This window comes from Mirounga leonina, unplaced genomic scaffold, assembly GCF_011800145.1.
Source record: "Mirounga leonina isolate KUSES-001 unplaced genomic scaffold, KU_Mleo_1.0 Mir_125, whole genome shotgun sequence".
Lineage (NCBI taxonomy): Eukaryota > Metazoa > Chordata > Mammalia > Carnivora > Phocidae > Mirounga > Mirounga leonina.
Window position 1 is genome coordinate 71,647,426 of NW_023270305.1, and position 25,509 is coordinate 71,672,934.

Consider the following 25,509-nt stretch of genomic DNA (forward strand, 5'->3'; position numbering starts at 1 on the left):
TTTGTCTCTGTAGTATGTTATATAGTAAACGTAATTACAGATTAATCATTTGCAACTGAAGACTAAGTAAAAGTTCCTCAAACGCACAATTAAATACATTTTCAAATACGGAAATAACTTTTAGAGATTTTTGGAAATCTCAAAAAAAAAATGCTGCTAGAACTATAGTTTGAGCTTGAGAAATACACCTGCTGCAAATGTGGGTGAGAATGAAGATCTCCCACCTTGTTCCTACTTTGCCAGAGTTGATTTTCTTGAATCTTCTAAACAACCATATCATGTGAAAACAATCAGCTTTGACTCTGACATGCTAGGTTTTATTCCTTGTGTTTCTTTTCATTTCCACATTGAAGTAACAGTGGTGATAGCAGACATTTGTCTCTTATTTTTGAATTTAAAAAAGGACATGTGGAATGTTTTAACATGAAATATGTTTACTGTAAGCTCCTGACAGAGACTATTTATCAAATTAGTTAAGTTTCTTTCTATTCCTAGTTTTCTAAGAAGGCATTATAACAAGTAGGTGCTGAATTTTATAGTATGCTCTTTCAGCAGGAGAGAGATTACTTGGGAGTTTATCTCCTTAAATCTGTCCTTATAGGGAATTACATTGAACAATTTGTCTAATACTGAAACATCCTCATATTCTTGGGATAAGCTCATCTTGATCTTAAGTCTTACTGTATTGTTGGATTCAGATACTAAGAAATTTAACTAAGATTTTGGCAACTATGTAGATAGGTAAGACTAGCCTATGATTTTTTTCCTGTCTAAGCTTAATTGATTGTAGTATCAAAACTACACTAATCTTATAAAACTAAATGAAAAATTTCCCATATCTCTCAATGATCTGAAATAAGATGAAAGTTAATCTTCCTTGAAAGCTTGTTAAAATTTGTTTGACCTTAATGTCTTTTTCAAAAGAAAAAGCCCTGAGTAGCACTTCTATTTTGTTTATGGTTATTGGTCAATGTCAGGCTTTTACTTCTTCTTAGGTCAATTTTGATAATTTATAGTTTCCTTAAAATTGTCCTTTTTATATAGGCTTTAAAATCTGTTATGTTCTTTTATATCTGCAACTGTGCTTCTTCTTCATTCCTGATCCTAATTGTGTTTTGCTTTTTCTTCATCACATTTGCCAAACATTTGTTTCTTTTATTGGTCTTTGTAATGAACCAGCTTCTGACTTCTTAACCAACCTAAGTTTTTTCTGTTTCACTAATGTTTTCTTCATTATCTCTTTGCTTACACTTGTGTTAGCTTAATTGATCTTGACAAAATTTTTGGAGTTAAAAACACTCTTCATTTACATTTATTTTTAATCATTCTTCTCTAATGAATGCATTTAAGCCTCTACTCCTCCCATTCTAAAGGCTACTTTTACTGAAGTCCAAAACAGTCACTTCCCATCCAGACACTGAATGAATCAAATTATTTTCTTTGTTGACTTCCACCATTTGGCAATCCATTTATGAAGCCAGAACTTCATAATTTAATCTTTTAAAACATTTCAGATAAATCACTACACATTTCCTAAGCATTAAGCCTTAAGCTTAATAAAACTGAGAGAATTTATGGAGGAGTCACAAAAAATAAATGGAAGAGGAAAAGCACCTTAAAATTCTTTGTGTGGAGACAGCTTATGGAAGAAAAACACATGTGTGCACCTTCCAAGAAACTGACAAAAATATCCAAACAGTTGATCAATTAACCCTTGTATGGGGAAAGGAGTCAACCAGGCTTTGTGAGGAAAAGAAGAAATAGTCTACTCTCTACATTTGTGTTTAGGGTTAATCAGAGACTGTTCTCCTCCAACTGCAACCCAGGGTCATTTTTATGCTGGGAGCTAGAGTTACGACTGTAAGATCCGTCAAATGAGTGGGCAGTGGTGAGAAGTAGAGAACTGTACAAGTGTTATTTATGAAGAGTTGAATGAATTGATACACAAAACAATGTCAACTAAGTAGTGGTCCTGGTGAAGAGAAAGAATAAATGGCAGTACTCCTCATGGTTTATTTGTTCAAAATGATGTAGGACTTACAAAGTCAAGGCTACAAATCATAAATGTGTATCTTGAACTTTTATATACATATACACCTGAGTGATCACTACCCAGATCAGGACCTAAGAAAGCTCCTTTGCACTTTCCCAGGTAGTACACCTTTCCTAAAGGTAACCACCATTCTGACTTCTATCAACATGAATTACTTTCACCTGTTTCTGAACTTATACATGGGGCTATATGAATAGAATGTACTCTTTTGTATCTGTCACTATCATTCTGTGAGATTTCTCCATATTGCTGTATGTCTCTGTTTCTTTAAAAAAAAAAAACCCTGCTGCCTATGGAAAAAGCCAAGATGTCCATCAACAGAGGAATGGATAAAGAAGATGTGGTATATATACACAATGGAATATTATGCAGCCATCAAAAAAACACCCCCAAAATCTTGCCATTTGCAATGACATGGATGGAACTAGAGGGTATTATGCTAAGCGAAATAAGTCAATCAGAGAAAGACAAGTATCATATGATCTCACTGATATGAGGAATTTTTTTTTTAAAAGATTTTATTTATTTATTTGAAAGAGAGAATGAGATAGAGAGCATGAGAGGGGGGAGGGTCAGAGAGAGAGGCAGACTCCCTGCCGAGCTGGGAGCCCAATGCGGGACTCGATCCTGGGACTCAAGGATCATGACCTGAGCCGAAGGCAGTCGCTTAATCAACTGAGCCACCCAGGCGCCCGATATGAGGAATTCTTAATCTCAGGAAACAAACTGAGGGTTGCTGGAGTGGTGGGGGGTGGGAGGGATGGGGTGGCTGGGTGATGGATATTGGGGAGGGTATGTGCTATGGTGAGCGCTGTGAATTGTGTAAGACTGATGAGTCACAGACCTGTATCTCTGAAACAAGATAGTAGGAAGGGAAAAATGAAGGGGGGGAAATCAGAGGGGGAGACAAACCATGAGAGACTATGGACTCTGAGAAATAAACTGAGGGCTTTAGAGGGGAGGGGGGTGGGGGGATGGGTTAGCCCAGTGATGGGTATTAAGGAGGGCATGTATTGCATGGAGCAGTGGGTGTTATACACAAACAATGAATCATGGAACACTACATCAAAAACTAATGATGTAATGTATGGTGACTAATATAACATAATAAAATGAAAATTCAAAAAACCCTGCTGCATAATACACTGTGTGACTTGATTTAAATACTTATTCTACTGACAGGTTGTTATCCAAATGTTTTGGCATATATATATAGAGAGAGAGAGAGAGAGAGAGAGAGCTGCGATGAAGATTCTTGTATGTCTTTTGTTGGGCATAAGCATTAATTTCTATTTGGCATATACTCAAAAGTGGAAATACTGTGCTAGAAGTTATGTTTACATTTACTTTAGTAGGTATTTCCAAACATACTTAACTTGCACCAATTTGCACTTCCACCAGCAATGTAAAGAGTTCCGATTGCTTCCAATACTTGCCAAAGCTAGACATGGTTACTCTTTTTCATTTTCAGGTATGCTTTAATGTCTTTAGTTTAAATTTGCATTTGATCAGTAATTACATTTGGCTCTCTTTCATATATTTACTGCCCATTTTGATATCTAGTTTTACAAAGCATCTATTCAACTCTGCCTATTTAGACAGACTTCCTTTTTTGTTCTTGAACTATAGGCATTCTTTTCAATATTCTGAATCGGCATTCTCATTTAGATACATATTACAAATACCCATCACCTTTTCACTCTTTTGGGGGGTCTCTGAGGAACAGAAGTTATTAATTTTAATTAAATCAAATTTATCAGGGCGCCTGGGTGGTTCAGTCATTAAGCGTCTGCCTTCGGCTCAGGTCATGATCCCAGGGTCCTGGGATCGAGCCCCGCATCGGGCTCCCTGCTCAGCAGGAAGCCTGCTTCTCCCTCTCCCACTCCCCCTGCTTGTGTTCCCTCTCTCGCTGTGTCTCTCTGTCAAATAAATAAATAATCTTTTAAGAAAAATAAATAAATCAAATGTATCTATCTTTTCCTGTATGGTTATGCTTTTTGTGTCTTAAAAAGTATCACCTACCCTAAGTTCATGAAAATATTCTATGATTTTTTTAGATCTCTGATAATTTCCATGTATGATGTGCAATGGGCATCTAGGTTCATTTTTTTCCCAAATGGATGAGCAACAGACTTAGACTATTTAAAAGACTTTTTCCCCCATATAACTCTACTGGCATCTTTGTAACAAACCAAGTGACTGTACATAACAGTCCTTTTCTATGTGTCTATACTTGGGCCAATACAACTCTGTGTTAATTACTGCAGCTCTATTATACTAAGCCTCGGTATCTTACAGTATCAGTTCTCCAGCTTTGTTATTTTTCATTATTGCATTGGCCATTCATCAACCTCCACCAAAACCATTAGCTGAGATTTTGACTGAGAATGCACTGAATCTATAGTTCAATATGCACAGAACTCACATCAATACTGAGTTTTGCAATCCATGAAAATCATACATCTTTCCACTTATTTAATTTCTGTCAGAAATGTTTTGTATTTTCAGCGTAGAGCTCTTGAACAACTTTTAGGTATTTCAAGATTTACTCCAAAGAATTTTTTGGTTACATAAATGGGTTTTCTATTTTGTTTTTTACTAAGTATATATAATTACCACTGATCTTTCTGTATTAACCTTATAGTCAACAACCTTGATAACTCACTTATAATTTCTAATAGTTCAAATATTCCTCTGAAGTTCCTATGTACTCCAACATGTCATCTACAAATAATGTTTTATTTTTCCAATCTCAATACCTTTTTTCTCCCTGTTGCACCAGCTAGAATCTTAATACAGTGCAAAATGGCAGTGATGGAAGTGAACAGCCTTGTCAGCTTTTCCTTCAGTGGGAAAACATTCAATATTTTATCATCACGATGATTGCTACAGATTTTGTAAATTTAAATTCAATTTAGTTAACATATAGTATATTTTTAGTTTCAGGACAGAATTTAGTCATTCATCAGTTGCATATAACACCCAGTGCTCATTACATCAAGGGTCTTCCTTAATGCCTATCACCCAATTATCCCTTCTCCCCACCCACCTCCCCTCCAGCAACCCTGTTTGTTTCCTACAGTTAAGAGTCTCTTATGGTTTGCCTCCCTGTTTTTATCTTATTTTACTTTTCCTTCCCTTCCCCTATATTCATCTGTTTTGTTTCTTAAATTCCACATGAGTGAAATCATACGGTATTTTTCTCTATTTCGCTTAGCATAATACCCTCTATTTCCATCCATGTCATTACAGATGGCAAGATTTCATTCTTTTTGATGGCTGAATAATATTCCATCGCATATATATACCATTATCTTTATCCATTCATCTGTTGATGGACATCTGGGCTCTTTCCACAGTTTGGCTATTGTGGACATCGCTGCTATAAACATTGGGGTGCACGTATGCGTTTGAATTACTATTTTTGTATCCTTTGGATAAATACCTAATACTGCAATTGCTGGGTCATAGGGTAGTTCTATTTTTAACTTTTTGAGGAACCTCCATACTGTTTTCCAGAGTGGCTGCACCAGCTTGCATTCCCACCAACAGTGTAGGAGGGTTCCCCTTTCTCCTCATCCTCACCAACATCTGCTGGTTCCTGAGTTGTTAATTTTAGCCATTCTCACAAGTGTGAGATGGTATCTCATTGTGGTCATATGATTTTTCTCTATTCTGTAGATGTAGTGAATTACACTGGTTAATATACAAGGATTAAATGAACATTTTACTTGACTGTGATGTGTTTTAAGTGTATCACTGGACTCAATCTGCTAATATTTTTTTTTCCCAAAGGTAACCACTGCCCTCACTTACAATATGCAATATATTTTGCCTGTTGGGATTTACAGATAAATAGAATCACATGGTAAAAATGCTTTTGAGGGGCGCCTGGGTGGCTCAGTTGGTTAAGCGACTGCCTTCGGCTCAGGTCATGATCCTGGAGTCCCGGGATCGAGTCCCGCATCGGGCTCCCTGCTCAGCAGGGAGTCTGCTTCTCCCTCTGACCCTCCTCCCTCTCATGCTGTCTCTCATTCTCTCTCAAATAAATAAATAAAATATTAAAAAAAAAAAAATGCTTTTGAGTCTGGTTTCTTTCACCCAACATTATGTTTGTGATTTGTCCACATTGTAGTCTGTAACTGTAGCTGGTTTACTTTCTTTCTGTATAGTATTCCAAAAGCATCACAATATAGTCACTCATTGCATTCTTATTGGACGTGTGGGTTGCTTCCACTTCAGGGCTATCTCTACATAAGGATATAAACTCTTGCATATTCGTGTACATTCTTTCAGTGCCCATATATGTGAACCTTATTGAAACTGCTCAGCCAAAGGTTGTATTTAACATTTCAGGTACTACTAAACAATTTTCCAGGTGTATAATTTGCAGACTCATCTGCAGCATATGATAGTTCTCATTTTCTCCATCTTCTCCCAACAGCTGGTATTGTGATCTTCTTCATTTCCAGCAGCTGTTTTTATTTATTTTTAAGATTTATTTATTTTAGAGAGCATGGGCAGGGGCAGGGGCAGGGGCAGGGGCGGGGGGGGAGGGGCAAGGAGGGACGGAGATAGAGAGAGAAAGAAGCAGACTCCCCACTGAGCAGGGAGCCTGCTGCTGGGCTTGATTTCAGGACCCTAGGATCATGACCTGAGCCAAAATCAAGAGTCAGACGCTTAACTGACTGGGTCACCCAGGCTCCCCAACAACTGGTTTTAAAAGTTCTATACTTCTATTGTCTAAGACAGTAGCCACTACCTACGTGTGGCTACTGGGCAACTGAAATGGGGCTGGAGCAACAGAGGAACCGAGATACTGACTTTTTAATTTTAACTAATTGAAATTTAAATTTAAAAGCTGATACTCTATTGGTTAGTGGAAAACTTAATTTGGAACAACTTCAATATGCCAATCTACTTTTTCAACTCTAAGTTTTATGAAATTGAAATATAAAGGAAGTATTTCTGATGAAAATTTTGTATCCAAATTGGGGTAGGCAGTACATGTAAAATACACAATGCATTTGATTTTTTTTTAAAGTAAAATCTCCATTTTTTACATTGAAGGTATGTTGAAATAATATTTTGGATGTATAGGTTTAAAAAATATTGTTAAGATTAATTTCACCTGCTTTTCACCTTTTACATGTGGCTACCAGAAATTTAAAATTACATCTGTGGCTTACGCAATATTTCCACTGGACAGTGCTGCTCCATGCTACAGATACATAAACAAGACAGATGAAAATTCAAAAATATACATCCTGCTAAAGTATGGATATATTGGCTGCAAAAATGGTACAGAATACTTGTTATATAAAACACAGTTTCACTGCTCTACTCCAACAATGAATCCCCCAATTTAAATATAGGTGCGCCCTCTAAAAGGGAAAACCTTAACTCTAAATTTAAAATAAAATGCATAATGACTACACCACACAAGATTCTTTTAGTAACAAAAAATTAAACCAAGTCTTCTTGGCTAGTGATTTAAATCATACATAACCTGTAGCAAAAGGAAGTTGGGTCTTTTAAATTACATATTCTTAACAGGTAGGGGGAGGGGTAAAAGAGCCTGGTGCTGGTCACAGATTTTAGTTATTTTTTAAAAATTAAACACACACACTAGTTAATATAATCATCTAATAAGCTAACCACACCATAACAACATCTAATGCCCTTTGAGAGAGAATGTACGAGTAATAAAAGCAGAACGGAAGGGGATCCTTCCTGGATTGTTTAGCTGAAACCCCCAGAGCAAATCTCCCCACATCACAAGGCACTCCGTTTGTGCGCCTCTAGGGTGTTAGTTATTTGCATTTTCCTGCAGGGCAAATAAAAACACTTGGTCATCCTCCCACTTCTAGACAGCGGAGATGGGAGCGAAAGACAGTCTTGGCCTCACGGAGCTACTCAGGAAGGATGCGGAGATTCTGCGAAAAACGGGACCAGTGGGGCGCAGCTGGCCCCTGACACCAGCCACCCCGGTTGCTGGTTGACCTTACCACCTTCGGAAGAAAATAACCCCTAAGCCTGAGCAAAGCTCTCCACGTCCACCCCTGCTGCTCCACGGGTGGGCAAGGCTGGCGGGCCAGCTCCCAAAGCCGACTTACCCAGATCCAGAGCCTGGTCGCACCTGAGCAGCGCGGCCTCGGGCTGCTGCTGGCGCTGCAGACCCCGTGCCTGGCCCGCCAGCTTGCGCACACGGCACTCGGCCGGGAAGCACTTCTCCAGCAGGCCGCTCAGCACCACGTTGACTCGCCGAGCCGGCAGCCGGGCCGGCCCCGACTCCACGCAGCGCTTGCACACCGTCAGCCCGCACGGCAGGGTCACCGGCTTGTGGAGCAGCCGCTGGCAGCGCGGACAGCCCAGCAGGTCACGGGGCGCGACGCGCGCGGAGGCCGGCTGCTCCCCACGCGGCTCCTCGGGGGCGCGGCCCGGCCTCCCAGCCGGCAGCCGCCACTCGCGCCGGCCCAGGGCGCACGCGAGGCCGCCCGCCAGCTCCCCCAGCTCCTCTGGCCGCAGCGCTCCGAGCCGCGCGGCGCCGCGAAACGCGCCCAGGGCCTCGGGGAGCCGGCCCGCGCGGGCCAGCGCGTCCCCCAGCCGCAGGCACAGGCCGCGGTCGGGCTGCGCCAGCCCGGCCAGCATCGAGCGGAAGAGCTCCGCTGCCATCTCATACTCGCCGGCGCGGAAGGCCTCGTCGCCCTTCTCCAAGCGCTTGGCGAACGGCTCCCCGCAGTCGCAGCCGGGGCACTGGGGCGGCGGCGGCGGCGGCGGGACGGGTTCGGGGCTCATAGCCACGGGGCTGCGGCGCCGTAGGCCCGGACGGAAGAAGCCTAGGCGAGAGGATGCTCCGCTGCCTGGGGCCCGGCGGTGGAAGCGCGGCCGCCGCCTTCGCCGAGAGCCCCGCGCGTCTGCGGGCGGCCGCTGTGGGCCGCGGTTACCACTGGCGAGGGCGGGCGCAAGACTGGGGCGGTGTCCCCCGCGCGGCGTGGGCGGCCGGTCCCGCAGGGTCACAACCCCACCCGGGCAGAGGCGGGGACGGGGCGGGCACGGCCCGAGCGCCGGCGCCCGCGAAGCCCCCTCCTCCCCCCGCTCGCTTATGTAACCCAGGCGGCCTGTGAGAACGTGGCGACCCCCTCCCCACGTCCGCGTCTCCGGCAAACGCTCTCCCTCCTCGTCCCGGGGCGGCCGGGCGCGCGTGTGCGTGCGCGTTCGCCTACACGCGCCCTTCGCCGCGCGCTCTCTTGCCGCCGCCGCGGACGCTCCCGGAACAGGTGTCCGCGGCGGGCCCGGCGCCCAGGTCTCCTCCTCCGCGGCTCCCGCCTTTCCTCGGAGGCCTGGCCGCCCGCACAACCTGTGGCCGTGGTTAAAAAGGGAACCGAGGCGGCTACCAAGCACGTCGCGAATTTGATTTAGGACATTGTCTTAGGTGACAGGAGAGCCTGAAGTGGGCACTGAACAGATCTCCAGGAAGCTTCCTAATGGAACTCTAAATTTTAGACTGAGACGTTTTCGAATTGTGATTTAGAACAGTAGTTTTAACAGATAACGTGAAGAAATCCCATGCTAGTGCTGGGAGGAGGAGGGATCTGAGTAATGGACAATATACTGCGCCCTTGATTTAGAAAAGCAGAAATGAATTTTAAAAAATGTCTCCTAACGTGGAGTACTGCAGACAGAAGTTGCTGGAAGGAGGGAGTTAAAAGCTACATTGGTGTAGGAGCAAAGACTAAATGTTCCTTCTGTGCTCATTAACCAGTTTATGGAATTCTTCACTAGACATGGCCTATTGTTTCCCCATTGTTCCACCATTTTTTTAATTCTATGTATTTGAAAGCAATAAAATGCAATATGCCAAAATCCGTATGTTCATTATGTCAAGTAGAAATTTCTTTATTCTAAATTTGTGAGGCTTAACATTAAAGCTGATGACTAAGGCAATATAAAATACCCTAATCAAATCTGGCTTTGGGAAAGGGGAAATGCCTCCTCCTTAGGTAAGGAGAGAAAAATTAAACTAATTCACAAAGGGAAAAAAGAGACAACTTTGGCCAATCTCCTAGTCCTATAATCGATGCAGATCACATCCCACCACCTCCCATCCCTCCGCCAGCCCTTCCCATGAATGATTTCCACAGGTCACAGGGCGCGAAGGGCTCTCTATTTTGACTGGTAACAGTTATAGTCAAAGTAGGTTTTGATGTGTTTCTCACTACTGAATTATTACAAACTCTCTTTTTAATCACTTTTGGGTTTTTTTTATCTTTCTTTATAGTAACAATTCACTTACTTAAAGGTTGCTTATTCAACAAATTCACAACCAACAACCAGAAAACTCAGAGGAAAAAGCTGAGTAGTTAAATTAGTGCTACAAAGACGAGACACTAAAGATGAACACGTCTTTCCATTTGCTTAGGTCGTCTTTGATTTTTCTCAGCGATGTTTTCTAGTTTTTAGTGTACAGGTCTTACACTTTTTTTTCACACTTATCCTTAAATTTTACATAATTTTTGTAATAGTGTAAATAGAATTGTTATTAAATTTTAATTTCCACTTGTTGCTACTATGTAGAAATCCAATTATTCATTCCATAGGTTACTTAGAGGTGTGTTATTTAGTTTCCAAATATTTGGGATTTTCTAGATACTTTTTTTATTGATCCCTATTTTCAAACCACTGAGGTGAGAGAACCTACCTTGTGTGACTTCTTGAATCTCTTAAAATTTATTGAGACTTGTTTTATGGTTCAAATACGTAGTATATTAGTAAATGGTCCATGTGCACTTGAAAAGAATGTGTATTCTGTTGCTGGGTGGAATGTTTTATAAATGTTAATCAGGTCAAGCTGGTTGGTAATACTGGTCAAGTCTTCTATATCCTTACTGATTTTCAGTATACATGTTTTACTGATTGTTGGGAGAAGGATATTGAAATCTCCAACTATAATTATTAATTTATTTCACCTTACGGTTTTATCAGTTTTTGCTTCATATATTTTGAAAAAGCAGTATTGTTAAGATGTCAATTCTCCCCAAATTGGTCTATGAATTCAAATCTATCTCAATCAAAATCCCAGCATGGCTTTTTGTAGAAATTAGCAAGCTAACTCTGAAACTCACATGAAAATGCACAGTACCTAAAATATCAAAAATGACTTTTTTAAAAAAGAACAACATAGAGTCTTCAAGACTCATTATTAAGTTATGGTAATCAAGACAGTGTGGTTTTGGTGTCAAAAATAAACAAGTAGATTCATGGAATAAGATAGAGATTCCAAAAACAAACCCACACATGTGTATTGGCAACTGATTCTTGACAAAGCCTATTCAGTAAAGAAAGGATAGTCTTTTCAATACATAAAGCTGAACTAATTGGATATCTATAGGCAAAAAGGAGAAAAAGAAGGAGGAGGGGGAGAAAAAGGAGAAGGAAAAAACTTTTATCTCTACCTAGCATTGTATATGAAAACAAACTCAAAGATTATTGACCTAAAAGTAAAACTATAGAACTTCAAGGGAAAAAATGCATAGAAGAGAACCTTTGTGACCCTGGGTATTATATTTAACAGCAAAATCATGATCCGTAAGAGAAAAAAAGAAAAAAGGAGCTTCTTACATCTGGGAACTGGTCTGACACTTACAGCAAGGCCTCAGTATTATTACAAAGTTAGCCTGATGCTCACAACTAGTTAATGTTGCTCTCCTGTCAGACATAAACAATCTCATAAAACACCAACATCAGACAAAGTCTCCCTGACACCATGATAAAGTGAGACAAAAACAAGGTCACTATTGGGTTGTCTGGGTGGCTCAGTCCGTTAGGCAGCCAGCTCTTGATTTTGGCTCAGGTCATGATCTCAGGGTCTGGGGATTAAGCCCTGAGTCGAGCTCTGTGCTTAGCGGGGAGTCTGCTTAAGGATTCTATATCACTCTCCCTCTGCCCCTCCCCCTATTCACGCATGCACACTTGCACACACTCTCTCAAATAAATAAATAAATCTTTAAAAAAAAAAAACAAGGTCACTATACAACCCACAAAATATTGAACATTCCCTTCTCCCATCTAAAATGAATGATTACTACTTCTTTAGCAAGTGCAGCTATCCTCGTTCTGGTTTGCTCTCCTTTTAAATAAGATTTAGTAAGATACCCAATTATAAAATTGTACCTACCAAAGCCCAAATCACCCAACCAAAGTCCAAACCCCATAATAAGTTTTCTAACATCCTCTCACCAAGACTTCCCATGGTTCCCCATGGTAAGTATTCTCCCTCACTGCAACGAATAATAAACCAAAATATAAATTATAAAAATACAAAACACAGTGTGCCTGGTGGTTTGAGGCATTGATGAGTTGATAAATTGGATGTATGAAAATTGAGAACTTCTATTCTTCACAAGAGACTAAGATATGCCCTATACTTCCTGAAACCAATACTGTACTATATGTTAACTAACTTGAATTTAATAAAAAAACATATGCCCCACACTTGAAGAAATATTTGTAAATCATGTATCTGATCAAGTACTTGTATCAAGTATATATAAAGAACACTGGAAACTCAATAATAGGAAAACATAACTGACTTAAAAATTAGGCCAAAGATTTGAACAGTCATTTAACTACAGAAGATATATTGATGGCAAGTAGATACACGAAAAGATGCCTAGATAGATTATAATTGCCTAATACAGGTTGTAAAATTAGGACAACTCAGAATTATCACAGGAGTGCAATATATTGGCAGCTGCTGAAGTCTGCTCAAGTAGAATGTGATTTTAAGGTATTTGGTTTCTATTTTTAAAAAATCATTTTGAAAACTAAGGCAACAAGCAGGAACTTCTGCTCTGACCTCAATTCTAGGAGGAAGGGACTATTTGGCAAAGTGGGAATGATGGGAACTTGCAAGAAATTCTTTATGTTAGAGTGAATTATAGACAAGGAAAAAGAAACTGGTATTATTTGGCATGTGCCTTAAATCTTAAAAAGAATACTTCATAATTTCCAAAGAAAAGATAATAATGAATTATGATGAAACTTTATAAAAGAAAGAAGAGTCACAAACATGAATTTCTGCCAATGTATTATTAATTGAGGTCACAGTGGTAGTGGGAATTGGGGGTAGTTTCAGATTGTACCCAACCTCACAGGATGTTGTAGACTTTAGCTTTCACTTTGAGTGAAGTGGGATGCCATTGGAGGGTTTTAAGCAGAGGGCTGACATGATTTGACTTAAAATGTTCACACTGGTTGCTATGTTAACCTATAGCAGATTATTATATAACCTCAATAATAAGATAAGAAACTTACAACATACTTCCACTCTCCACCCTACCTTTTGTGCTATTCTGAAAAAAAAAATCATTTTGCCTTTAATTATTTTTAGTGATCACAGAATTCTAAGTTGAAATTTACTTTCAGCAATTTAAAGATGTTTTCCATTGCTCTGGCTTGCATAGTTTCTGATAAGAAGTCTATGATTATTTTTTGTTGCTCTTTAGGTAATATGTCTTTTTTCTTCTGATCGTTCTTAAGGTTTTCTGTTTAACACTGTTTTCACGAATTTGATGTGTCTTAATGTGTTTTGGGGGGTTGTTTTCACTTCTTGGGTTCATTGAGCTTCTTAAATTCAATGAATATATATAGTTTAGATCAAATTGGGGAATTTGGGGGCCATTATTGCTTCAAATATATGTTTCTGTCCCTTCTTTTCTCCTTTTGGAGAAAGACTTAAAAAAGACAATTTGACATTGTCCCATGGGTCACTGAGGCCCTGTTCATTTATCTTTTGTATCTCTGTGCTTCATTTTGGATAGTTTTTTGGACACTATATATACATTTTGGATACTATTACTATCTATTGCTATGTCTTCAAGTTCACTAATCTTTTCTTTTTTTAAAAAGATTTTATTAATTTATTTGACAGAGAGAGACACAGCGAGTGAGGGAACACAATTAGGTGGAGTGGGGGAGGGGAAGCAGGCTTCCCTCAGAACAGGGAGCCCCATGAGGGGCTCAATCCCAGGACCCTGAAATCATGACCTGAGCCAAAGGCAGACACTTAATGACTGAGCCACCCAGGCGCCCCATTCACTAATCTTTTCTTTTGCAGAATCTAATCTGTACATTTTTTCCTATCCAGTGAATTCTTTAATTTTCAGAGTTTTTGGTTGTTTTTTTTTTTTTTTTTTTGCCCCTTAAAGGAATGTTACACACTTATTAGAAATGAGACTTACAAAGGATTTTTTACGACATAGACAAAAGCTTATGAGATAATACACAATAAAATAAAAGCATAAATTAAAAAATAAAACCAAAATTATACAGTATGACCTCAAAATTTAAAATGCTTAGAAAACTGACCAGGAGGGGCACCTGGGTGGCTCAGTTGGTTAAGCAGCTGCCTTCGGCTCAGGTCATGATCCCAGGGTCTTGGGATCGAGCCCCGCATCGGGCTCCCTGCTCAGCGGGAAGCCTGTTTCTCTTTCTCCCTCTGCCTGCCTCTCTGCCTACTTGCGCTCTCTATCTCTCTGACAAATAAATAAAATCTTTAAAAAAAAAAGAAAGAAAGAAAGAAAGAAAAATGACCAGGAGAAAATATTGCAAATATTAAGAATAGGGTGTTGCTCCCAGGAGACAGGATCATATGAGTACTTTAACTGTTTCTTTGGTCTCCTTATACTGTTACTATTTCCAAAACTTCCACAGAGAGCATTTTATTGGGCTCAAAATAAGAATGAAAATCCCTTCTTAAAAAAGCAGTACAGAACTTCAAAGGAAGCTTTGAACTGCGTGCTTCTTTTAAGATGTGCTTTTGTCTGTACAGTGCTTAATGGATGAAAAGGTGATTCTGACAACCTAAATGGTCATCAAGAAGGCATTACTTTAACATATTATGGGAAGTCATAGATCAACAAGTAGACAGCCACTAAATGTCACAAAGTGCATGAAGTCCATTGACATCAGAAAGTTCTGTGCAATACTCTTAATGAGAGAAAGCAGGCTTCAAAATGCTTGTATAAAATCAAACCCATTGTTTAAACACAAAATTAGAAATAATTTTCTGCACTGAGAGAACTGTCATATAACTGTTGTATTAGTTTCAGGTGTATAATATAGTGATTCAACAGTTCTATACATTATTCAGTGCTCACCATGATAAGTGTACTCTTTAATCCCCATCTCCTATTCACCCGTCTCCCTACCCACCTCCCTTCTGGTGACCATCAATTTGTTCTCTATAATTAAGAGTCTGTTTCTTGGTTTGTCTCTCTCTCTATCCTTTTCCTTCGCTCATTTGTTTTGTTTCTTAAATTCCACATATGAGTGAAATCATATGGTATTTGTCTTTCTCTGACAGACTTATTTTGCCTAGCATTATACTCTCTAGCTCCATCCAAGATATCATTCTTTTTTTCTTGGCTGAATAATATTCAGTTGTATCTATATATTACCTTTTCTTTTTTTTAAGATTTTATTTATTTATTTGAGAGCAAGAATGAGAAAGAGCACAAGCAGAGGGAGAGGCAGAAGGAGAGAGAAGTAGATTCCCTGCTGAGCAGAGAGCCCAACATGGGGCTCGATCCCAGGACCATGGGATTATGACCTGAGCCTAAGGCAGATGCTCAACTGACTGAGCCACCCAGGTGCTCCTATATCACCTTTCCTTTATCTATTTATCTATTGATGGACACGTAGATGCTTCCATAGTTTGGCTATTGTAAATAATGCTGCAATAAACATAGGAGGGAAGGAGGAATTGTAGGGTAGTTCTATTTTTAACTTTTTCAGGAATCTCCATACTGTTTTCCACAGTGGTTACACCAGTTTGCATTGCCACCAGCAGTGCACAAGGGTTCCTTTTTCTCCACATTCTCACCAACACCTGTTCTTTCTTGTGTTGTTGATTTTAGCCATTTTGACAGGTGTGAGGTGGTATCTCATTGTATTTTTGTTTTGCATTTCCCTGATGATGAGTGATGTTGAGCATTTTTCATGTGTCTGTTGGACACCTGGAAGTCTTTTTTTGGAGAAATGTCTGTTCATGTCTTCTGCCCATTTTCTAATTGGATTATTTAGTTTTTGGATTGAGTTGCATAAGTTCTTCATATATTTTGGATACTAACCCTGTATCAGATATGTCATTTGTAAATATCTTCTTTCATTCAGTAGATAGCCTTTTGGTTTTGTTATTTCCTTCACTGTGCAGAAACTTTATTTTGATGTAGTCCCAATAGTTTATTTTTGCTTTTATTTCCCTTGCCTCAGGAAATATATCTTTAAAAAAATGTTGTGGGGCGCCTGGGTGGCTCAGTCATTAAGTGTCGGCCTTCAGCTCAGGTCATGATCCTGGGGTCCTGGGATTGAGCCCCGCATCGGGCTCCCTGCTCAGCGGGAAGCCTGCTTCTCCCTTTCCCACTCCCCCTGCTTGTGTTCCTGCTCTCGCTATCTCTCTCTCTGTCAAATAAATAAATAAAGTCTTAAAAATAAATAAATAAATAAAATAAAAAATAAAAAAACGTTGCTACGGCTGATATCAGAGAAATTACTGCCTGTGCTCTCTTCTAAGAATTTTATGATTTCAGGTCTTTAATCTGTTTGGAGTTTATTTTTGTGTATGGTGTAAGAAAGTGGTCCAGTTTCATTCTTCTGTATGTAGCTGTCCAGTTTTCCCAACACCATTTGTTGAAGAGACTGTCTGATTCAATTTCATTGCTGGTAATTAGTCTGTTCAAATGTTCTATTTCTTCCTACTTCAGTTTTGGTAAGTTATAGGTTTCTAGGAATTTGCATATTTCTCCTATGTTGTCCAATTTATTGGCATATAACTTTTCATAAGATTCTCTTATAATACTTTGTATTTCTGTGGTATCTATTGCTATTTCTCTTTCTTTTCTGATTTTGTTTATTGTTTATTCTCGCTCTTTCTTTTTGATGAGTCTGGCTAGATGTTTATCAATTTTGTTGATCTATTCAAGGAATCAGCTCCTGGTTTCATTGATGTGTTCTATTGTTTTTTTAGTTTCTTAATCATTTATTTCTGTTCTAATCTTTATTATTTCCTTCCTTCTGCTGGTTTTGGCTTTGTTTGTTCTTTTTCTAACTCCTTTAGGTATAAGGTTAGGTTGTTTATTTGTGATTTTTCTTGCTTCTTGAGGTAGGCCTGAATTGCTATAAAATTCCTTCTTAGAACCACTTTTGCTGCATCCCAAAAGTTTTGCACCATTGTTTTCATTTTCATGTAATTTTTTATTTCTTCTTTGATTTCTTGGTTGACCCATTCATTGTTTAGTAGCATGCTATTTAACCTCCTTGTATTTGTGCTCTCTCCAGATTTTTTCTTGTGGTTGATTTCTAGTTTTATAGTGTTGTGGTAAGAAAAGATGCATGGTATGACTTCAATCTTTTTGAATTTGTTGAGACTTTTTTTATGGCCTAATATGTGATCTGTTCTGGAGAATGTTCCATGTACATTTGAAAAGAATGTGTATTCTGCTGTTTGAAGATGGAATGTTCTGAATAATCTGTTAAATCCATCTGGTCTGACGTGGCATTCAAAGCCACTGTTTCCTTATTGATTTTCTGTTTGGATGATCTGTCCATCCAGGTAAGTGGATTATTAAAGTCCCCTACTATTATTGTATTAATATCGATTAGTTCCTTTATGTTTGTTATTAACTGTTTTATGTATTAGTGCTCCCATGTTGGGTACATAAATATTTATAATTGCTATATCTTCTTGTTGGATTGTCCCCTTTATTACATAGTATCCTTTTTTTCTCTTTCTCTTAAAGTCTATTTTGTCTGATATAAGTATTGCTACCCAAGTTTTCTTTTGACATCATTTGCATGATAAATTTTTCTCCATCCCCTCACATTCAATCTGCAGGTGCCTTAGGTGTGAAATGAGTCTCTTGTAGGCAGCATATAGATGGGTCTTATTATTATTTTTTTAAATCTACTCTGTCATCCTATGTCTTTTGATTGGAGCATTTAGTCCATTTACATTCAAAGTAATTATTGATAGATATGTATTTATTGCCATTTTATTACTGGTTTTGTGGTTGTTTTTATAGTTTATCTCTTGCTTTCTTTCATGGTTTGTTGGCTTTCCTTAGTGATATACGTGGATTCCTTTCTCTTCATTCTTTGCATATCTATTACTGGGTTTTGACTTGTGGTTATCATTACGTTTGTATATAACATCTTCTGCATATAGCCATCTATATTAAGTTGATGGTTGCTCAAGTTTGAACCCATTTCTTACTTCTCTCCCCTACTCCGTGTTCTAGGTGTATGGTGTCATAGTTAACATCCTTTTATTTTATGAATCCCTTGACTGATTTTTACAGAAATACTTGTTTTTACTGCTTTTGTGTTCTTTACTTTTCATACTCTCACTTATGGTCTTTCCTTTCCACTTAAAAGTCCCCTTTATTATTTCTTGTAGGGCTGGTTTAGTGGTAATGAAGTCCTTTAGCTTTTTTTGTCTGGAAACTCTCTCTCCTTCTCTTCTGAATGATAGGCTTGCTGGATAGAGTATTCTTGGCTGCTGAGTTTTCACTTTCAGCATTCTGAATATATCATGCCACTTTTTTCTGGCCTGCAAAGTTTCTGCTGAAAAAAATCTACTGACAGCCTTTGGGGTTTCCCTTGTATGTAACTGTCTTCTTTTCTCTTGCTGCTTTAAAACTTTTCCTTTATCACTACTTTTAATTACTGTGTGTCTTTTGGAACTCCTTGGACTGATTTTTTTAGGGGGAATCTCTGTGCCTCCTGCTCTGGATATCTGTTTCCTTCCCCAGATTAGGGAATTTTTCAGCTAGTATTTCTTCAAATAAATTCTTTACCCCCTTTTCTCTCTCTTCTTCTTCTGGGACTCCTATAATCTGAATATTATTATGTTTGATGAAATCACAAATTCCCTAAGACAATTCTCAATTTGCATAATTTTTCCCTCTAATTTCCTCAGCTTTATTACTTTCCAGTACTCAGTCTTTCAGGTCATTAATTTATTCCTCTGCTTCGTCTAGCCTGCTATTTATTCCATCAGGTGTATTTTAAATTTCATTTATTATGTTCTTCATCTTTGATTGGTTCTTTTTTATCTCTTTGTAAAGGGTCTCACTGATGTCCTCCACTCTTTTCTCAAGTCCAGTGAGTATCTTTATGATCATTACTTTAAAATCTCTATCAGGCATATTACTTCTATCTTTTTCACTTTGGTCTTTTGTTGTGGTTTGGTCCTGTTCTTTCATTGGGGAGATATTCCTCTCATTTTGTCTAACTCTGTGTCTGTTTTTTGTGTATTAGGAAAGTTGGTTACATCTCTTGCTCTTGAAAGTAATGACCTTATGAAGAAGAGGTCCTTTAGTGCCCTGCAGTGCAGTGTGCCCTGTTCCCCAGAAACTGGTGCTTCAGGGAATGACTCTTATGTGTGTTTCCCATACCCTGCTGTTTTAGTCCTGGCCTCTTTTCCCTTCAGTTCAGTTGTCTGCAAAAGCTCTCTTTGCCTGTTGTGAGCAGTGTTTCATCCCTGGCCAAGTGGGGTACATTTTAACAAAGTGTGTGCTGGTCTGCTTGCAAAATAAGGCCTGCCACCACTGCCACTGGAAACAAAGCCATGCAAAAGTTGCAGGTGGGAAGTCAGGGTGCTGGCAAGTTTTGTGTTGTTCTTCTCAGGCAAAGACCCTGCAGTACCAGGACTGAGGCAAGCATGACTGGGAAGTGGGGATCTGCTGAAGCATGGGGGAGGAGGGCTTGGTGTTCGCAAGTTAGATAGGGAGTGTTGGAGCTATGCTGGCTCCTGCAAGTGGTACTGTGTTTATGCTGGGGGGCAGAGGAGGGAAATGGTACCTGCCAATTCCTTTGTTCCTGGAGGGGTCTCCCTGTGATTCCTGCCTATCTGGGCCACACTCCAAGATGAGTAAACACTCTCCCTCCCATCTGCCCATGACATTTTTTCAAACTGCTTCTTCTCTGCTGTATCTCTGCTGTTTTTGTCATGCTGTCTCCTTAAGAGCAGGGTCTCAGCTTCTTACCCTCCAGGCTCTCCCAGAGCCAAACCCTCTGATTTTTAAAATTCTAGGCTTTAAGTCCTGCTGGTTATAAGAAGTTATAAGATTTGGCCTTTCTCATTTTTCAAAGCCAAATGTTATGGGGATTTGTTTTCCTAGTGTAGACTCTGTGGTATGATAGTCTGTGTTTTGCCCTTTTCCATGCCACCTGCTCCCTCCCCACCGCAGACAGCCATGGTCCATTTCAGTCCCGAACCATTTTTTTGCCTTCCTACCTTTTTTGATGTGGCCTCTTCTCTATCTTTAGTTGTGGAGTTTGTTCTGCCCAGCTTCAGTCATTTTGGAGGTTATTTTGGGGTTATGTTGTATCCATGGAACAAGGTAAGTTTAGGGTCCTCCTACTCCACTATCTTCCCAGCCTCTCCCCTGCCCCCCACCCCACCCAGTAATCTCAGAGATTGTTTTTAATCTCTAGAAATTCCATTTGGTTCTTTTATATATTTTTCTCTTCTGTCCTTACTATATTAATATTTTCTTTTAAATAACTTAAACAGAATTACAGTAGCTGTTTTAATGTACTTTTCTGTCAATTTCATCATTTCTATCATTTCTGGATCTGTTTCTATTGTCTAATTTTTCTCCTAGTTATGGGTCACATTTTTCTGTTTCCTGGCATGTCTGGTAATTCTTAATTGGATGCTGGAAATTATAGATTTTATTTTGATAAGTATCTGGATTTTTGTTTGTTCTTAAATGTCTGTAGGGCATTTTTCTGATAGGTTATTTTCAGCTCCTTTTGACGTTTCTTTTAAGCTTTGTTATGATTCATCTGGGGTTGCCTTTGTTTTAAAAAAGGCATTAAAATTTTTTTTTTTTATTTTTTAAAGATCTTATTTGTGTATTTGACTTTTTAATTTTTATTATTTTTATTTTTTATTTTAGGGCAGCCCCACTTCTAAGGTGTGGCTCTTTTTGAAGTTTCTATTGAATGCCTTGAACGATAATGGAGGACTCTTCACTCTGGGTAATGGTGAACTTGCATAATTTCTAGAACTGTCTGAATTCTGGGAACCATTCAGCTCATTACTCTCTGACTTTTGTTCTACCTCATGGAGTTTCATCCTGTACATGTTATCTTATTCAGGAAAGACTAAAGGAGACATCCATGCAAATTTCTGTGGCCCTTTGTCTCTTTCATTCTGTACTCTCTTCTCTCTTGTACTCTGCCCCACAACCTCCAGTGGCCTGTACTCCTATCTATGTCTCCTAAACTCCATGAGAATTTTCTTCTCTGTTTGGGATACCCTCGCTGCTCCATGATCCAACAAAAAGTTGGAGTAGATGGTTAGAGTATCATGGGGATAAATATATATATATATACTTTTTGCAAGCATGGAATAATAGAGAATAAGCTGTCCCATATATACAATATTTACTACTGAAACAAAAACAACCCCTCTGCTATCTTAGGATCTAAGTTTATCTAAGCTTAAGCTTAATCTGGTGAATAGGTGAAGTAAACCCATGGAAGAAAGCTATTTAAGCAAATACCTTTTCTTCCCCAGGAATTCTAGAAGAAAAGGAGGGAAAAAAAGAAACTGATATTTTAAAGTTTTGTTCAGGATCTTCACTAAGTAAGATTAATTTAAAACTATTCCAGGATAGCATGGATGTTAAGAGAAATGACAACACGAGGAGACTGTTAACAGCAGGTTGGAGGGTTGACAGGCAGGACTGGTGGGAGCAGTTCCTGTGGTTTCAAGCGGTATTTGGGCCCAGGAACAGCTAAATGTGAAACATGAACCTCTCCAGCTCATCCAGCCTCAGTTTGAGACGCCACTGCCAGCCCTTCAGCCAGCAGTTTTCCCTCCCAGTTTCAGGGAATTACCACCTCCTCCACTGGAGCTATTTGACTTAGATGAGACGTTCTCTTCTGAGAAGGCCCGCCTTGCTCAGATTACCAATAAGTGTACTGAAGAAGACCTGAATTCTATGTCAGAAAATGTGGTGGCATTCTTGGAGTAACCAATACACCACCAAAGGACCAACAAGATGCCAAACATATTCTGAAGCACATCTTCTTCTAAGCGGTGGAGTTCAAGCAATTGAACCAGGAACATGACATTGATACAAGTGAACCAGCATTCCATAACAATTTCTGAGGACCTTGCCTCTTGAAGCATCTTCTGCCTCCTGATTCTCTTCGTAAACTATTTTTGAATTCTTCAACTCCTTATCAAAATTGTCTATACACTCTTTACCCCCATGAGTTGTAGGTCTGTGCATCTCCTGTAGTGCCCAGAAGATATATTTCTAACAAGATCCTTATGTAAGATACATTCCATTTTTAAAATTAAATCTGACTGAATCCCTAAAAAAAAAGAGAGAGAGAAATGACAACGCAGGCAACGTGATGGAAAGATGACTAGCCTGGGAATAAAGAAACTTGGATTCTAGTTTCAGTTATAAACTGTTACTCTGCTTTTTGTGGCTTTAATTCTCTTATCTATAAATGAGGCAATGACCAGTGCTCTGCCCAATCCCAAATTGTTTTCAGGATTGAATAAGCTAGTATACACAGAAGAGCTTATAAAGTATAAAGGGTCAGATAGAAGGATTATCATTATTAGAATGATCAAGATTATATCATTTTGGAGTAATTTAGGGCATCCATAGTGATACTTCCAATTAGGAGAAGCCAGTCAGATTACACATCATGAACATGGCAGGGGTCAGTAGGCTTGACAAGGGGTCTCAGATACAAATAAAGTCTGAGCACAGTGGTGGGTTAGTACCCCAAGGCCAGATTGCAGGAGCCCCTATTTTGTCACGATGGGACCCCTCAGAAGCTAACCCTCAGATATCATTCTTTTGAATGCTATCACCTCTTTGCTGTTTTAAGGTCTCCTTTTGTGGACTCATTATTGTTGCAACCTCTGTCCTTCCCAGTTAGTGCTCATGGCCCATCCCAGCTCCCTCCCACAACATCCTGGGCTGGCTGGGCTTCAGGGCCTCTCTCTGTTGTTCCACCCCCATTGAGAAGTGTCATTCCTGGGCTGCCCACCCAACCAGTTGGCATTCTTCTGTACTGTGACAGTCAGAAATTCTAATTAACTGCTGCCTAATTATCAACCTAATTAAGGACACCTGCTATGGAGATCACCCCCCCCCCCCATCCAGGTTCCTGCTGTAGCTGTCACAGTTAATTTTTTCCTGGATAATAAAGGGCTGACAATGGCCTTGTTTTCACCATGATGTTTGACTATCTGTAAATTGGCTTCCACTTGGTAATCTGGATAATTGGGAATAGCCTATGCTATAGGGTAGGGCAGGGCGGGGCTTCTCAAACTTTGCTGCTCAGAAGGGGGTCTACCAACCAGCATCACTGGCATCACCTGGAGCTACTCAGAAATTAAAGATCTCAGGTCCTGCCTCAGATATATTGAATCAGATTGTGCATTTTAACCAGAGCTGCAAGTGCTTTGAGTTTGAGAAGCTCTGTTCTAGACCAAGCCATACCCCTCAGAGAGCAGTGGGGAGTTGCCAGAGGCACCAGCAAGCATACAAGGACAGTATCTCCCATGGTGTGAAAAGGAGATCAAATGGATAATGACCACATTGGAGGAATGAAGGGGAAGACAGTTATCACCTACAAGGAGGGGAAGGCATTGGATCACTCCTGAGGCCAGAACCAGAGGATTCTGACTACCTGCAGGGAAAGTTTCCCTTATCAACAGTATAGCAGTGGCAATTTGAGTGGGGCAGCCCACCTAACCAAGTAAGTTCTAAGACATATTAATATGAATAAACACTGGTTTCTGAATAATTCTAATTCCAAAACAGCAACATTCATCTAACACACTTAAGTTAAAAATGAACAAGAGTGTACGGAATGAAGTGTACAGAACGAAGCAAAAAAAAAAAAAGCGCCAAAATCTAATAAGAATACATTAAAATAGATGACACTTATATACTTTATTGTTAAGTGTTTGTCCTCTTGGTATCAGGGAGAACAGACAAGAAGATGCCATCACAGAGGAATGGTGGAAAAAAGTTGAGATAAGGAATTAGAAGACCTGGCTTTGAATTTTGGTTCCACCTTAATACTTAATAGTTTCAAGCCTTTAACTTTGTTGACAATCTTTGATAAAATAGGCTCAAAATATGAGCCTCAAGGGGGTGTTGTGAGAATCAGCCAGGATGGCTGGAAAACACCAACTTTGCCAGGCACCTCTGTCAGTGCACATTATATTATTCATTCCTTCATTCCTCAATACGAGATGATGTTGCTCTTAGCAGGGCCTTGGGTTGGCTGCACTCCTGGGCATGGGGACAAACTCCTCTCTCTTGTAACATCAAACATTCTCTTTTAGAAAGGAGTCATTTTCAGGTCTTTGGGTGGAGTTCTAGTTAATGTGCCCAAGAATAGGAACCCATCCCAGCCCTTGTACTGGTCAGAAAGATCCAAGACAAAAGTGAGGATCATCTCTCCTAGCCAATTTTGAAAAACATGAAACTCCCTCACTCTTCTCCAGGTATTTATATGTTTTCTGCAATTTTGCCTAATATGGAGAACTTGCTTTTTCATAGCCCAAAGGGACCTAGATACACTCCTCTCAATTCTATTTTACAGCTAACCTGATCATGTAAAAGGGATTCAGGGTATCCTGATATATTGCAAATCTCAGCAGAAAATCAGAAGAGAAAAAATAACCAAGTGTATCAGGCAGATAGAAAATTTATATGTATTACTTTTAGTCTTGAGTGAAATGGAAAGAAAAAAAATCAACTGGAAAAGAGGTGAACAAAATCGCTGAGAGAAGTTCTGATTACAAAATAAGACTTAGGTAGCAGATTTTATAAACTTACAGGCTGAGCCAAATGAATATTCATTCGTGCAGCACATAATGCAACAGCAGTGAGAGCAAGGAAGGTACAGGCCACAAATAAATGAGGCATTAATAAAACATTAAAAGCCTCTTATCACTGGATAGTCAGGACAAGAAGTACTGAAGCATAAAGATGTGCAATTTAATAAATAGTATGGCTAAACAAGTGGGTAGAAAAAATACTCATATCCATGTAAATCATGCTGAAGATATCATTAAAAGATTTTATGAAATGCCTTAGTGAAAAATATACTGATCTGCTCACAGATGTTGGTGGGCAATTTTGTACACATTTAGGGCTTTAAGTTAGTTTTCCTCTTCTAAATCATTCACTTTGTTGTTTAAAAAGGGCTGGGGGAGAAATTCTCGGAAAAAAAAAGGGAGGAGGAAGGGAGGAATGGGGGGGGGGAAGAGAAACTGTAAAAAAGAAAAAATTGGGAATTCCCTTCTATTTGAGATAACAAAAGAAAAGGATCTAGGGATCACAGTGAAGCTCACACACAAAAAATTAAGGCAGCATTATGGTATTTGTTGCCACGGTTAA

The 25,509-nt window shown here is 39.5% G+C and overlaps 1 protein-coding gene across 1 annotated transcript in view; it reads right to left on the reverse strand.

Moving 5' to 3' along the window:
- Positions 1-9,161, reverse strand: part of LONRF2 (LON peptidase N-terminal domain and ring finger 2) — a 39,250-nt gene extending 30,089 nt beyond the window's left edge. The window contains exon 1 of the mRNA XM_035001780.1: positions 8,170-9,161. Coding sequence (XP_034857671.1) covers positions 8,170-8,851 — 682 coding nt within the window. The 5' untranslated portion in view covers positions 8,852-9,161. The remainder of the gene's footprint in view (positions 1-8,169) is intronic.
- Positions 9,162-25,509: the final 16,348 nt, after the last annotated feature.